The sequence below is a fragment of the Terrapene carolina genome, unplaced genomic scaffold, assembly GCF_002925995.2.
Source record: "Terrapene carolina triunguis isolate 2854851 unplaced genomic scaffold, T_m_triunguis-2.0 Scaffold84, whole genome shotgun sequence".
In the NCBI taxonomy this organism is placed as follows: Eukaryota; Metazoa; Chordata; order Testudines; family Emydidae; genus Terrapene; species Terrapene triunguis.
Genome location: NW_020664435.1, coordinates 2,464,840 through 2,481,959, shown reverse-complemented (window position 1 = coordinate 2,481,959; position 17,120 = coordinate 2,464,840). Strand labels below are relative to the sequence as shown.

General features: G+C 41.4%; 1 protein-coding gene across 1 annotated transcript in view; it reads right to left on the bottom strand.

Moving 5' to 3' along the window:
- Positions 1-775: 775 nt before the first annotated feature.
- The window catches only part of DYNC1LI1 (dynein cytoplasmic 1 light intermediate chain 1), a 60,542-nt gene continuing 44,197 nt past the window's right edge, over positions 776-17,120 (bottom strand). Inside the window, exons 8-13 of the mRNA XM_024214338.2 lie at positions 16,643-16,754; positions 8,830-8,889; positions 8,657-8,701; positions 8,128-8,248; positions 5,984-6,142; positions 776-3,124 (exon numbers count right to left, since the gene is read on the bottom strand). Coding sequence (XP_024070106.1) covers positions 3,012-3,124; positions 5,984-6,142; positions 8,128-8,248; positions 8,657-8,701; positions 8,830-8,889; positions 16,643-16,754 — 610 coding nt within the window. The 3' untranslated portion in view covers positions 776-3,011. The remainder of the gene's footprint in view (positions 3,125-5,983; positions 6,143-8,127; positions 8,249-8,656; positions 8,702-8,829; positions 8,890-16,642; positions 16,755-17,120) is intronic.

The following is a 17,120-nucleotide window of genomic DNA, read 5'->3' as shown; positions in this document are numbered from 1 at the left end:
AAATCTTTTTTTTATTACAGGTCTACAATGTATAGTTCCCTCCCCCATAGTTTTCTCCATTCTCCTCCCCCAATATGTTTTGATCCCTGCCTTACAGAGTTGATGGGTTTGTTGTTTGTGTACCAATATTATTAATTGATAGTACATTTGTGGTGACAGGTTTGTAAATTCATATTAAAACTATTCCAGAAAAAAAATGGTTTGATTAAGATCAACATGGACCTTTTTGACAGCTGAAACAGCAAGAGGAAATTAGACTCAAGGAGACATTCTACTCCCATTAATAGAATGATAAAATAGATTACTCTGAGTGGCAAGTGATAGTGTTTAATCCCAGTTAGAGGACAATAGCCTCCAGTCTCCTTTCTTTTTTGTTATAGCTGCTTTATTTTGTTTTTAGTTACAGAAGTTTTGTCGTGATTTTATTGTATGTTTAAACAGATGGGTATTGTACAACAGATACAGTTCACAGTGATTTGGCAACAGCCACTTTAAAAAACCAAGTGTTTAAACGACTTGTTTGCAATAGATTTTTGATGCATTTTTCCACAGAACATGGTCTTTATTTTCTCTAAAACATGAGGGCACAGCACACAACATCCTTCTACTGGCTTTTCTTTTGTTGCAGATTTGTCCTTGATAAGAGAGGCTAAGGAATCCTTCAATGCGTATATTTCAAAAGCTTCAAATATGCAGAAATGAGGTTTTATGTTTTCATGCACTTTAGTATTGAGACTCCATTATAATTTTTTTCTAAAATAAAGCCCAAAAAATAAACTCTGTAATGGATGTTTATTGAACTCTTTTGAGACATTTGTCCAACTTCACAAAGGGCCTTTACTTTGATATCAGATATGATCAAATGAACAGAACTGAAGAGTTTAGAAACCAAAAGTGTCTTCCTTGCAAAAACTAAAACAGTGCAAAAATACTTTTGCAATTTAAACATGCTAAAATCTTAAGTTTCTGCCTTTTAATGCTAATATGGTGTACCACTAGAATTTAGATAGGAAACACACTGGTGATCTCATCAGCAGGATAAGAGCTGTCATGCACATTTTAAATTACTATGTTAAAAAAATTACTGTACATGTGTAAGCACAGTAGTGAATTGTTCAAGGAACAGCAATGCATCTGTGATTAGAAACCATTTCCTTCTTCATGTATATATTCTATACAGTTATTCCTCAGCAGTTCACATATTTGGTCAGGAGAGTTTGACCATTATTATTGGTTGCAAGGGCAACATTTTACCATTATTGTACTTCAGATTTATTCCTGATCAGATTATTCAAATGAGATCCCATGTTTAAAATAATTCAATAGATTTGTTTAGATAAGACAGCTAGTCTCAGATTTTTAGCATTGATAAGCAGCCAATATTTTAAAAAGTTCCCTGAAGAGCAAACAAAAAAATCAAAGCTAACAAAGCAAAACATTCTAATATGTTAGTCTCAAGAAAATGAATTTTTTGGGAATCAGAAAAAAAATCTGTATCAAAAGTAGGAACTTAAACAGCAATATCAAGTATACCACCATACCCAGAATAAAAATTATGGATATTAATGTTTTCTCCTAACACTTTTTAGCAGATTTCCAATTAGTAAATTAGGGAAATTGTGTACATTATACCCACTGTTGTAGTAAAAAAATTGTACACCTATTTAAGAAGTGTTAATAAAAATACTCAGGATAATCTTTGAAAGTTGTTCTAATCTCAGTATACCATGCGCTTCAGTGGGAGATTTCTCACATTATGTTTATGATCTCAAGTGTTTCTCAAATACTGTGTACTGAAAGCTGAAATAACCAATCAAATACTAACTTTTGACACGATTCCACAGAGTGCACTGAAAAATCATCAGTAGGATGCTTAGTATATCTAGTGGGCTTTTAAACTAAAGACTAAATCCCCGAAATCTGATGATCGAAGTTTTGCACGTAGGAACATTAGTACAATGCTGTATTGTATGAGTAGCAGACTCATATCTGTTTCTTCCAGAACTATCAAGTTTTAGGGAAGCTTAAAGCTGGGCCATACTATTATTCACAGAAGGGTGAAAGATTAGAGGGAGGGACGTTGAAAGTACCTAGTCTTCAAGAGTGAAACACTAAATATTTTGATTAGCTAATATACATTTTAATACAAGAAAATGCAATGAATTTATTTATATCTGAATGCAGATAATACTTTATTAACTGATCACAGTTTTAATGTCTGATTTAAAACCATAACTAATTTGGGAAACAAAAAGGGGGGAGGGGGGAGAGAGAGATGTTAAGGCTGAGCCATATATACAGAAAAAATCTGGATACTGATAATCTGTACAATTTTTATTAAGTTAACCTCTGCTTTTTTCTTTACACAAATAGTTTATTCAGTGTCTGAAGTTATCAAATTGGCCAATATTTTAAAGTCTTATGCTGGAATGAAAGTTTAGCCCAAGTTTTTGATGCAGTATAAAATCTCAAATGAGATCAGACAGGTTTGCTGTCATATTCCACATGAAGTGTTGAATTTTGTTCAGGTTAGTTTATTGTTGGTGCACAAAATTATAACAAATGATTATCCTCTCTTCCAGCAAAACTAGTAGTTCTATGCCTCAAAGTTTAACCTGTATTAAATTCAACTGTAATAGGTTGGGAGATCAATATACATTAAGTGCCCATGCTACATATCATTTTCCAACTCTTTAAGCAGCCTTTAACATTATATGATTAAGTGGACATATGTGCCATTTTACACAATTACACCAACTTTTCAACAAAATCCAGGAATTAGTTAATTCTTTAAGTTGCACCGTGAACAATAGTCCTATATGGTGTGGTATAGTTTTCCATCTGTATTAGCTCCCTTTTGTAAAGCTGGGCAACACATGAAATCAAGACATCAACTGTTTGTCCTTCTCTGAAAAAGTGTTTCAGCTGTCTAGTTCCAGTCACTGAAGGAAGAGGCAGAGGCAAGTTTAAATTATCCCAGAAAACTGAATAAATTGCTTTATTTGGTGTCTTCAAGATGCTTCACCTTCTGTGGGGGATGTAGGTGTTGTGGGAGAGACCATTTCAGGTTTTCGTGAAATTCTATCCAATTCTGCCTGAACATCAGTCAAGACTGGCTTCTGGCCTGTACAAAAAAAAAAAAAAAGAACAACACTTGGTCATGCTTAAAAATGAAAGGACTTGTTTTCCCACAACTATGTTATTTCTTAAGAACATCCATTAAAAAAAGAGTTATGTTTTCCTGCTTTAATACAATACTAAAGAAGTTGTTTCATGCAATGTCACATTTACAAACTGCAGATACACTAGAGTAAAGATATAGTAAAACGGAGAACATATTTAGTTTGTAGCAATTTTAAACGTGTGGGTTACCCTACTGTTTGGCTAACAAGCCATTTTTACAATAGTTCTCTCAAAGTCTTGCACTGTATGTGGAAAGCAAATCCTATGAAATCCTAACATAAATGATACACGTTTCATCTCCTAAAATTTCTAGAGGGTGTTGACCAATAAAGGTTGGGCTCACATTATCAGTATGTATTATTCACACCACATATTAATATGTATTAAGCACACAACAATACACTGATTTATATTTAAAAACAGTTATATGGCCAGAATTGGCCTATGTCTTTCTATACACCTATTCACTTATTCTAAGTACCCTTTAACACTTTGCAAAGCTGAAATCAACTTTAGCATTAGAAAATAATGAACTTGACTGATATTGATTTGATCTCAAGTATATTTCATAATGAACCAAAGTGCTCTCAAGTAACTGACTGTACAATTTACCAACAGAAAAAACAAACTCTCTTCACATTCCCAATCGCCTTACCTCCCTCGACACAGGCATGGGGGAAATAGGATTATTTTGTCTATGTTTACATGAAAATTCTTATTTCAAGGACCACAGATCCGTAATAGGTCTTAGCCGAATAAGCTTAAAAAGCAGACCAGACCTTTTCAGCTATTAAAGTTCTGTGAAATTTCCTCCCCAAAAGAAGCCTATGACCAGTCTTTGCATATGAATTGGAATACACCCCCCACATGGATACTGCCCCCTTCTTCAAATACAGGCTGGAGATCCTTTGTGCCTCTATTCACCAGTTCTTCTTGATTGGGTCGATGACTCTGAATTCCCACCCACCCTCCCGAAGTGGGTATCACAAAGTTGTATTGTAATGCATATGGATAAGATGGCAGAATTGCATATGCATACAGTAGAATTGAAGTCAGTGTGGCAATCCTCCTATTGACAGGTTTAGCTAGGCTCTCATTCTGTATTCAGCAGGCAGCTGCAGTGATTAGATGGAGGGTGTTCTGGCATATCTGCTGAGGGCCAGAGTATAAGACCAACAGCTGACAATTTATGCTGCAACCATCACGTACCTCCCACCCCGAAGATTCTGGCTCTGTGTAGTTCTTTAAGATGTATACCAGTAGAAGCAACACTTTGGGGTCTGTACTATTATCAGACAAGTATGATAGTTAGAGATAGGATCAGCATGTCTCTGTCGCTCTGTAACTTAAGACTGAGAAAAAATTTCTGTAACTCTATGATGTGCTCACCTTAACGAGGACAAAAGTATCACTCCAGGGAAGAGAAAGCATCCCTAGGGAAGCTGGCTACACCAAATAATTCCTGATCAATATGGCCCCAGACTGGAGTCAGGAAGACCATGATGTCATGTAGATTTGCACTACAATACTTCGTAGTGAGGGTTGTGTGATCTAGGCAGCCAATGTTCAGTGATCACTGAGGGATTTAAACAACTAGGATTCCCAAACTATGCAGAAGCTATTGATGAAATCTCTGTGCCCATTCTGAATTTTCCCCCTATACTCTCTGCAATCAGCCCAGGAAAGTATTTTCAGTTGTGATGCAGGCCTTAATGGATCTTCGAGGCAGGTTCACATGGTGGCCAGGCAAAGTACATGAAGCCCAGAGTTTTTGAAAATCCTAGCATTCTGAGAACGGGAAGAGTAGGACTATTACAGTGATACCTAGAAGTTCCAAGCAGGTGGACCTCCATTGTGTTAAGTGCTGTACAAACATAAAAAGAGCCCATGCTCCAAAAAGCTTAGAATCTTAAAGGACAACAGGTGTGTGAAAAGAATGAAAATGCAGTAGTAAGAGCCTGTTTAACACCACTGGGAGCACTTGTGTGTGCATGCGAGGTGTGTTACAGGCATGCTCAGGGCCGCCCAGAGGATTCAGGGGGCCTGGGGCAAAGCAATTTTGGGGGCCCCTTCCATAAAAAAAAAGTTGCAATATTATAGAATACTATATTCTTGTGGGGGCCCCATTTGCGCCCCCCTCTGGACGGCCCTGCGCATGCTAAGTGGGGATGAATATAGCTAGCATGCTTCCTTTATTTTCTAACAACACAGGCTCATGCAGCCATTACCCAGAAGGGCCTTTTTGCTCTCTTCACCTTCCCTAATAGAAGGGAGAAATCCAGGTGATGAGGAACAAAAGAGGACTCAATAGATAGGCATTCATATTACTTATCCTCATTATTTCCCAGCAGGAATGCAAGAGAGTCTCTGGGTCTGTATTTGTTCTCCCCACAAACGCTCTGATTCTAGCACACAAATTTCGGAAAGCAGCAGATAGAAGGAAGATTAAAAACCTCAGAGCTGCACAGTACTAAGGGCTAACAGATAGGGAACAGGATATTATTCATAAATTTCAGTTAGATATTAATACAATATGATTTCCCCCCCAAAAAGCTCAGAGGCTCACAATACACCCATAACACCCTCCCAATTAAGATCTACTATGATCTCATCTTGGCTTACCATTGTCAGCCTCTCAGATTTTACTATATCATTGAGCCATGGATAATGCTGTATACATTTAAGTTGTATTACTTATCTTGCCACATTTTTAACTGCATTTTAACAAATATTGCATGTTAAATTAAAGATATTCCTTGCACAAATGAAATTTCCAATGATGCTTTATGATTAATCATACCTGACTTTTTTGCTGATGGTGGTAAATTGCTGCCACCACCTCCACTGCCCCCTCCTCCAGGGCTGCCACCGCCAACGCCAGGACCGCCTGGGGAACCGGTTTTTTTACTCAGCAAACTGTTGAAGAAGTTAGCTAGGACACCTTCGCTTGTGGCTCCAGCTACATCAAAAAAAGTAGAAAGGTATTTTATATATGAAAAACAACATTTTCCAAATAAATGCTGACTACACAGTTGTTTGCAGTGTTGTAGTACTGGGTTTATCCCAGGATATGAGAAAGACAAAGGTGGGTGAGGTAATATCTTTTATTGAACCAACTTCTGTTGGTGGAAGGTACAAGGTTTCAAGCTTCACTGAGCTCTTCTTCAGGTTTGGAGAAGGAAACCAAAGCATTCAAGCTAAACACGGGATGAGATAGATTGCTTGCAGCCTGTCTCAAATATCTATAAGACAATGGACAAAGTCCAGAAATCCATCCCAAACACATTGACAATCTCATTTTTATCCTCACCCATCATAACTTTATATTCAACAACACTTTGTCCAAACCATGTAAACAGCCATGCGTACTAAAATGCCTCCCCAGTATTCCAACCTCCTCATGGACCACCTCAAGGAAAATTTCTGTAAAAAAAGCATCATAAAACAATATACAATGATATTTTCATCCTCTGGACAGATGACCAAAAAATTCCCTCAAAGATTTCCACCATTACTTCAGCAACCATCACCCATCCATCAAACTCTCTCTAGGACATCCCCACACCAGCGTCAACTTCCTGGACACCACAATCAGCTTCAACAATGGATTCCTACAGACAACTATATACAACATACACACAGACCACCACATTTGCCCCTGCAAATCCAGCAACCAGCTTAGACACACCCAGAAATCTGGTATCTACAGCCAGGCACTTAGATATCAAAGAATATACTCTGAAGAGAAGATCTAGGATTCACATTTTAACACACTTACCTTCACCAAACAAGGACACGCCATTAGAGAAAAGTAGTTTGCATCATGTAACGGGCCACACAAATACCCCAGGAGAACCTGCTTCAATGCAGGAAAACAAGCCCACTGACTGAATACCCCTAATTGTCACTTACCATCCCACAACAGAACCCACACCCTGTGGGATATCATACAGCAATTAAAAGCTATACTTGATGGGGACCAGAGTCTGAAAGAAATATTTCCCAACTCTCACTTCTGGGTCTTCAGATAACTCCCCAACCTCGCTAAGCTCACCAGAAGCAAGACAAGGACACACTAACTCAAAGCAGCATCAGAGACTGCCAAAACAACAGATGCAAAACCTGCAGCCATATCTCCACTACTACAATGATCAATATTCCCTTCAACACCATACCTTTCAAGATCCACGGCTTCTACACATGCCTATCAACATACTGGAGCATTTGATGCCCTTAATAAGGTACACCACAACTACATGGGTGAAACCAGACAACCGCTATGCTCTCAAATGAATTCACACAGAAAAGTGATAAGACAAAAAACACTCTACTACCCATGAGCAAACACTTTTCATGAAATGATCACCCCATATTCGAGTTCTCATTTCTTGTCCTCAAAGGAACCTGCACAACACCTTCAAAAGATGGGCCTGGGAACTTAAATTCATTAATCTGCTGGACACTAAAAACCAAGGACTTAGAGACACTGGTTTTATGGCCCACTACAATAGTTGTAACACATCCTGCTGCCTACTAACCCTCCATTGTCCTACAACTTCAGAGATGTTAATGGCCCACATCATTTTAAGTCAACTTCGGTGACCCCTTTATGCTTAATCTGTCCCACCTTGTATTTAGCTTCAACACTCTGGTTTCCTTCTCCAGACCTAAAGAAGAGCTCTCTGAGGCCTGGTCTACACTAGACGTGATAAATTGATCCCCGATAGATCGATCACTACCCGCCGATCCGGGTAGTGTAGACGTACCCTTAGGCTCAAAAGCTTGTCCCTTCCAGCAACAGAAGTTGGCCCAACAAAAGATATTACCTCACCCACCTTGTCTCTTACACATATTAGGTCAGTATAAACAAATACAAAAGTATTTCAAGTAAGCAGTCAAGAATAGCTCACTTATTCCCACATTTTCCCTGCACAAGAAATATACCTTTCATATTAGGATCAATTTTTTTTGAGCCAGTAGGGATGGGTGTGACACTGGCCACGTTGGATGTTACTGATCTGTTTGGTGTCCTAGGGGAGCCTCCAGGAACTCTTGGCGAGGCATCCTACACAAAAGTAGAAGATTGAATATTCAAACTATTTTGTGTACTCAACTTCCAGAAATAAACTATGTAATCTATTAATCTATACAAGCAGAACTATTCAATTACATTTTGCTATTTTTTCCACTTTTTTAAAAAAAAAAGGTACATTTAATACTGATCATTAAATCCATCTAAAATGTAGGTATACACATGTATCTACAAGTGTTCACACTTTGGAGTTCAATTTCATTCTGGGCTTAAGTATTTTTACAGCAATAAGAAAACTCTAGAAAAGCATTAAGAAAAAGCTTGTAGATCAGACGTGCTCTTAGAAGTCAGCAATCTTCTCACCCAAACATGCTATTGTATTAATCAAAACTGAAGAATGCGCGATTTTCAGTTTTAGTATTTAAAATATTTGTTACTAACCACTGGCCTTCCAGCTGCAGTAGGTGGCTGTTTCGCTAATAGAGACTGGAAAACAAAATATTTTAGACATTACTATTTGCATTTACTGTAACAAGCTCAAAAATAAATTTAATTGAACACCACATGTTTAAATGAAACTAATTGTTTAACATACAAATGCAAAGTAATTCTACCTGCTGCTTCATAAGAAACACTTGATCATCTTCTGCTACTATTTCTTTTTCATGCACAAACTGCAATATAAAAAACATTTCAATACGGTTGTGACTGATGTCATTTAAAAACTAGAAGTTGTCTTTTTCTATTTACAGATTAATATGAAGAGGCACAAAAAATGCATGAAATGGACTCAAGAGAACATGGTCTTCAACCTAAAGCTGTGCTGGTGCTTTACACATTTTCTAATTGTTAACACGATGCGAGTGACCATAAGGTAACTATCTTCACATGCTGCTAGCTGAATGTCTTTACCTCAGCATTTTTTTTTAAAGCAAGAGACATTGTTTAAGTGTTTTATTTCATTAACATTTTAATTACAACATAGTTTAGACATGCTCTATGGAAGGCATTGTTACATACTTAGCACAAAAGTGTTCGGTTTACAGGGCATGATCATCAAGCGATGTAGTTCTCAGACTGTTCAAAGATCTTGAAAATTTAATTTAGCCTGAAGAACCTCACAGTATGTCTGGGGACTATCTAGGTACTGATATGCCACCACACTACCTTCCTCACCTTCTGAGAGCCTCAGAAACAACAAATTTATCCTCACAACAACCTTGTGATCTAGGAAAATATCTGTTTTACAGAGGGAAAACAAAACAGATGTGACCTTCTCAAGATCACATGAAATTGATAGTAGAGCTGGAAACTGAACCCAGAAATCCTGAGTCCCAGTTCTATGCCTCAATCACAAGATCACCCTTCCTCACAACAAATTCTCCGGCAGGCAAAAGGTGCCTTAAAGCAAATAAAATTTTTACTGAGAATCAGGCCTGAAGTCTATACACATGTAGAAACAGGTGAATTATTTTTTTGAGCACCTGGTATATTACACTACTACTACATATCTTGGCTTCTCCAGGATTGTGCAGATTATAGTGTCACTCTTCCCATTAAGTATTTGTAAGAGGCTCATGCAGTGGGAAGTTGCAGCATAATCCTAAAATATCAGCTTCATTAGGTGAGAGGTAGAAGTACTGGTCTTCAGTTCCCCTCTCCCCTTATTTGTCCTTTGCTTATGGCATCTCCTTGAACAATTGAGACAGAAGTATTTATAAAATGTACTAAGCACAGAAAGTTTGCTGTATATGTTGCACATCCAATATAGATTTATCTTCTTGTTTAATTCCTGACTTTATTTGTCTACTTTTGGTGTTAAATACTGTTTACAACCATGTGTTTCTACTACAGAATATAGGAAATAGGGAAAAGTTAAGATTTTTTTAATTCATAAGACATTTATAAAGGCATTTTAAATACTCAGGTTTGCTGAGAGTTAGTACATCCTGAATTTAACTCATAAATCAATGCAATTTGGCTTTCCAAAAGAGCAGAAGTTACATGTAAGCATAGGCATCTTTAAAATGTTGTAGCTGCAGTGATAGAGGAAAACACTTAAATACAATGCTCCCATCTGAAGTCTGAATGGAAGCTCACAGTCAAGGATGTATCCAGTAGTCTCTGAAGCCTTTCCAATTTTAATTTGATAAAATATGAAATTAAAACTGATTTAACATTCCTAACTGGATTTTCCTATTAGAAATTAGAAGCTAAGTCTGAAAGAAGTCAAGTTGCCTCACCTTTGCTATTAAATGTAGTAGCTGGGCTTCCAGCTGCATTTATAGCTACAGCTCATAAAAACTGAACAAAAAGAAATTTAAAAAGGAGTGAGGGAAAAGGTTAATAAACCTCACAAATTTTATCAACCTCTTAAATAGTGGGTGCAGGCATACCACATACGTATTTGAGATTATTTGAGGCTGTGATTTCTTAACACAGTTTCATAAACACTGACACAATGGCAAAAAGGCGCCTACCTAAATTAGATGTTTTAATGTTGCATTTTATTACATTGTATGTGGACCGTTCAATTTGCCTGTTTTTGAAAAAAAATTCTGAGTTAGTAAACTATTTTGGGGGCATATTATAATGAAAATGTTGACCTATAATGTTTGGTCCCATTTGGAAACTAAAGATGTACCCGTATATCTTTTTTCCCCTGCTGGAGATGGGACACTGGATGGGGAGGGTTCTGGATTACTACAGTGAATTCTCTCTCAGGTGTCTGCATGGTTGGGCTCGCCAACCAGCTTAGGGTCTAACTGAAGGAATTTCCCCCAGGTCAGATTGACAGAGACCTGGGAGGTGGGGAGGGTTCGCCTTCCTCTGCAGCATGGGGCACGGGACACTTGCTGGTTTAAAGTAGAGTAAAGGGTGGATTCTCTGAAACTTTAAGTCTTTAAACCGTGATTTGAGGACTCCAGTAACTCAGCCAGATGTTAGGAGTCTATTACAGGAGTGGGCGGGTGAGGTTCTGTGGCCTGCAGTGTGCAGGAGGTCAGACATGATGATCACAATGGTCCCTTCTGGCCTTAAAATCTGAATCTAAGCATAAGAGATTTGTGTTTCTTTGAGTATGGCAGCAATCCTAATGGTTTAACAGCCATAGTTTGGCAAAGCAAAGCATCAAACTCCAGTGAAGATCTACAAAGGAAATGTAACGGAGGGATGTTAACAGGCCATTTTACTTTGAATGATCCCTAGAAATGTGTTAACTACTTACGCTAAAAAAAAAAAAAACGGTTACTCACCTTCTCGTAACTGTTGTTCTTCGAGATGTGTTGTTCATGTCCATTCTAATCAGGTGTGTGCGCGCGCATGGCAGCCAGAAGATTTTCCCCTTAGCAATATCCGTTGGGTCGATCTGGGCACCCCCTGGAGTGGCGCCATCATGGTGCTCAGTATAGGGCCCTACCGACCTGCCACCCCCTCAGGTCCTTCTTGCTGGCTACTCCGACAGAGGGGTAGGTGGGTTGGTATTGGAATGGACATGAACACATATCTTGAAAAACAACAGTTACGAGAAGGTGAATAACCTTTTCTTCTTCTTTGAGTGCCTGTTCATGTCAATTCCAATCAGGTGACTCCCAAGCCTAAATTCAGGAGGCGGGGTCGGAGCTGTCCACTGACTGGAGCACTGCTCTACCGAAGGCCGCATCATCTCTAGCCTGCTGAGTAATTGCATAATGTGCGGTGAAAGTACGTATGAAGAACCACGTCACCGCTCTACGTATTTCCTGGGTCGGGACTTGCGCCAGGAACGCTGCTGAAGAAGCCTGCGCCCTAGTGGAGTGTGCTGTGGGCAGAGGGGCAGGCACTTCTGCCAGGTTATAGTATTCACGGATGCATGACGTGATCTACGAGGAAATTCGCTGGGAGGAGATTGGAAGACCCTTCATCCTGTCTGCCACGGCCACAAACAGTTGAATGGACTTCCTAAACTGTTTTGTTCTTTCAATGTAAAAGGCTAGCGCTCTGCAGACATCTTATGAGCGAAGCCTCTGCTCTCTGCCTCTTGAGTATGGCTTAGGATGGAACACTGGGAGGAAGATGTCCTGGTTGATGTGAAACTGGGAAACAACCTTCGGGAGGAAAGCTGGATGTGGCCTGAGCTGAACCTTGTCCTTACACCGTGTGCTATAAGGGAGCTCTGATGTTAGGGCCTTGAGCTCAGACACCCTCCTGGCTGAGGTTATCACTACCAGAAACACCACCTTGTATGACAAGTAGAGCAGGGAACACATTGCCAGCGGTTCAAAGGGTGGACCCATCAATTTGGAAAGCACCAGATTGAGGTCCCAGGTCAGGGTCGGTTGCTGGACGTGCATATATAGCCTGTTGAGACCTTTCAGGAAACGGCTGACCATAGGGTTGGCAAACACTGACTGGCCCTCTGAACCTGAATGGAAGGCAAAAATGGTGGCCAAATGAACTCTTACTGACAACATGGACAGTCCCTGCAGCTTGAGATGGAGAAGGTAGTCCAGTATGAGTGATATAGAGGCAAGCGTCGGAGATGAGTGATGCTGCACCAACCAGAATGAGAATCTTTTCCACTTGGCAAAGTAGGTAGCCCTGGTGGAGGGTTTCCTACTGTCAAGGAGGACGTGTTTAACCGGGTCCAAGCAGGAGAGCTCCATGGGGTTCAGCCATGGCGCTTCCACGCCGTGAGGTGCAACAACTCGAGGTTCGGGTGCTAGAGACAGCCGTGATCCTGAGTTATTAAGTCCGGGAGGAGCGGCAAGGTAACTGGGGCTTCGAAGGACATTTCCAGGAAAGATGTGTACTAGTATTGGTGGGGCTAGGCTAGAGCTATCAATATCACTGAAGTCTCTTCCCTCTGTATCTTGAGGAGTACCTTGTGAACGAGATGGCTGGTCAGGAACGTGTAGAGAAGATGGCCTCTCCATGGGAGGAGGAAAGTGTCTGTGATTCAGGAAGGAGCAAAATTGTTGGCACTTCTTGTTGCGTTGCCTGGCGAACAGATCCATCTGGGGAAAGCCCCACCGTTAGAAGATGGAGTTTGCGACGTCCGGTCAGAGGGACCACTCGTAGCCGTGAAAAGACTTGCCTACTGAGACGGTCCTCCAACTCGTTCTGTACTCCTGGGAGGTACGATGCTTGCAGGTGTATCAAATGAGCTAAACAAAAGTCCCACACTGTGAGGGCTTCCTGGCACAGGGGAGAGGAGCGTGCACCCCCATTTGTCGATATAGAACATTGCCGTGGTGTTGTCTGTCATGACTGATACACATCTTCCTGTCAAGTGGGCTCGGAAAGTCTGGGATGCCAGATGCACTGCTCTCTGACATTGATGCGGAGAGCAAGTTCCGCCTGAGACCAGAGGCCTTGTGTCCTGAGGTCTCCCAGTTGTGCTCCCTAGCCCAAAGGCTGACGCCTCCATCACTAGCGAGAGGGACGGCTGAGGACCGGTGAAGGGGACCCTTGCACACACTACGTGCGGGTCGAGCCACCACTGGAGAGAGTTGAGGACTGGGCGAGGCAGAGTCACGACCCTATCCAAACTGTCCCAAGCCGGCCAATACACCGAGGCTAGCCATGATTGGAGAGGCCGGAGTCTGAGCCTGGCGTGTTGCACCACATAGGCAGAAGAAGGGATTGGGATGGTGGTGTGAGGAAGCAATGGAGCTACCCCCAATCCTGCTGATGCCAACCATGCTGGGGGCAGTATGAAAGTGGCTGAGGCCACCAATGCCGCCCTGGAATGTTACCCTTGGCTCCGCCCTTGGCCTTGGTGAAAGGCCCTGGGAGTCCAAAAGGGCCGCTGTGCTGGTCACGGTGCCGGGTAAGGGTGCCGGTCTCGTGATGACCTGGACCGTCTACTTGTGCTCCTATGAGATTGATAGGAGTCTGACTCAGAGGTCTCAGAAAAGGAGGACCACGGAGGAGCAGTACTTTGAGGCGCCCAGAGTCTGCGCCGAGGGCTTGGGGATCGACGAGGCTACTGACCCTGTTCTGGCGCCAGGGAACAATGCACCGGGGATGGAGACCACTGGGCCATCATTACAGGCTTTCCCCTTGATGGTCCTGGGGGAGCGACCGGTGTCGGCAACCTCTCTCATCTAGGCGGGGAGAACAGTGCCATGAGCTGGAGCAGGTCCCGTGCTGCCTCAAACGCCTCCGGGGTCGATGGGAGGTGAAGTTGTCGGCTCGGCCTTGGCAAGCAAGAAGTGTCCGGACTCAACTGCCCTTCCATGGGGGCGGTAGTCAACACGACCATCTCTGGCAGTGAGGCCAAAGTAGTGTGGCCTGGGGCACTGTGTACTGACGAGGAGGTACTTGGCACCGGGTACACCAACCCGGGGTCAGACTGGGGCCAGAGTGCTGCTTCCATTAGTAGGATCTTCAGGCGCTGATCTCTATCTTTCAGTGTCCTGGGGCAAAACCTCCTGCAGATCCTACAGCGATCCTTTTGATGGCTCTCCCCCAAACACTTCAAACACAAAGTGTGAGGATCACTTCTGGGCATACACTTGCTGCAGACCTCACAGGCTTTGAAGCCAGGAGACCGCGGCATGTCCTAGTGCCGGGATAGTGCTGAAGGGGAAGCCCCTCCAAAGGAAACTTAAGTAAAGTACCTACTAACTACTTAACACTAACTACAGAACTAATGAAAACTATATACAGACTGCCAAATGCGCTTGTCATGACAAGAGCAAGTGGAAGTTCCAGCTAATCGTAACGGGCGGTAAGAAGGAACTGAGGGGGTGGTGGGTTGGTAGGGCCCTATATTGAGTGCCATGATGGCGCCACTCCAGGGGGCACCCCAGACTGACCAGACAGATACTGCTAGGGGAAAAATCTTCTGGCTACCGCATGCGCACACACTTGATTGGAATTGATATGAACAAGCACTGAAAGAAGAACAATCTATTCCATCTTGCATTTAGCTGTGACACTCTTGGTATGTCTACACTACAACTAGACACTTGCAGCTGGCCCAAGCTCACAGGGCTCAGGCTGCGGGGCTGTTTACCTGCAGTGCAGACTTTCCTGCTCAGGCTGCAGCCCAAGCTCTGGGATCCTCCTATCTTGCAGGATCCTAGAGCCCAGAGTCAGCTGGCATGCGCCAGCCAGGGGTTTTTAATTGCAATGTAGACATTCCTTCAGAGTAAGGAATGAAGAGGTCTGAATAAGTTCAAAAGCTTGTCTCTCTCACCAACAGGAGTTGGTCCAATAAAAGATATTACCTCACCCACTTTGTCTCACTAACTGAGAAGCAACTAGATCAAGAAGTTTTCTATTTACATCTTCAGTGTTTCTATAATGTGGATCTTAAATCAATGAGCCAGGGATGCGTTAGCATTTGGAGCAGACTGCTGTTACAGATTATGCTTTTGGGGAGAAGGGAAGACACCAGCTACTCTGACTCATTACTGAGTTTATAATTTGAGATTAGGAGGTCAGTAACTGACACCTAGGGCACTGCAGCCGGATTTAGTTTGGTTCCAGACACCTCAATGGCTAAATGATTTTGCCCCCTGTATCTTTTTCTATGGTGAAGAGAACAGAAGGGTTTTTGATAGCTATTTTACCAGGTAATCCTAGACATTTTAAGAGGCTTTCTTGTAAGAATGAAAATGTAGGGGGGGGCTTGAGGTTGTGTTTCTGAATTTTCATCAAGTTTTCCTTTCTTCTGAAGAAAGTTCTATAGAGAATAATGGCAACAGGGAGAAGAAGGGTGGAAAAAGATCTACAAATGCATTTCTTTGTTGGATGAAATAAATAAACCCTTTAAGTAGTGGAGAAGAAACACTGATGATTGAGGAGAGCAAACAGCAGGCCTGTATTCTCTTTTTAGAGAGCTAGAATTAAGAAATCTGCATACACAAGGCTCAGTTTCATCTTAACTATGTCTGAACCTAGGACATAGATCCTACCTGGAAGGCTGTTCCTTCATTTTCACCACATCCACTACCCAGAGGATTGTCTACAGATCCAGTTCAAGTCACCTCCATGAAGGTAGAGGCATAAGAATACAACCTATCATGAACAGTTTGAGTTAGATGTTTATGCCTCTTCCAAAGCTGCTGTTGGAACCAGCACCTGCTCAGATTGAGCAAAATAAGCCAGATATTGAGGGGAGTAGTGTGCTATATATAGCAACACCCATCTGTTTCTTCCTCTCCATGTTGGACAGCAACTAACAATAACAACATAAACAGTAAGTAATGAGAGCTAGTGTCTGGTGGCTTTCAAGAGGAAGCAAAAAGCAAACTGGAGAACTCACATAAGGAAGGTAACCAGAAAATAAAACAAAAGTCTTGTGGTTAATAGGCATGGGGCAGCCAACCAAGAGAAGGGAGAAATGCTCTAAAGTATGGCACCCAAGTTGCAATGTGTGTTATATTCCTACAGGTTAACAAAATAGGTTTCCTTTGAAACATACTGAAATCAAATTACCTTTCTGACAGGTGGTTTTGTTATGATATCTTCAAAACTGTCATCTGCTTTTAGTGTCTGAAAGTTTTCATGTAATATTCCTATCTTCTTGTCATTATCCCATCCTGCAGGACTTAAGGTAAACAAATACAGACATTGATCTTCAAATTTAAATACTCACTTGTTTGTTCCCTAATACCCAATATCAACCTGTGGATAAAGATTACCATTGTTGAAAGCCAAAACAAAAAAGTTTTAATAACTCCCTTCCTCTATATCAGCTAGTCAGTGATTAGCAGTGTCAGCTGTATGAAGTATTTTTATTTTGCTCAGTGTAACATATTGGAGAAGTGATTTTCTCCTGGTGGAACATTCCACTTTAAAAATTGGCTTGACACTTCCTCTCTCTCAAAACAACAGTGACTGCTCACCAACAGTCTTAACCCATTAACAATCCAGAAAAACCCAAACCTGTTCTTATGGTGAATTTGTAACACTT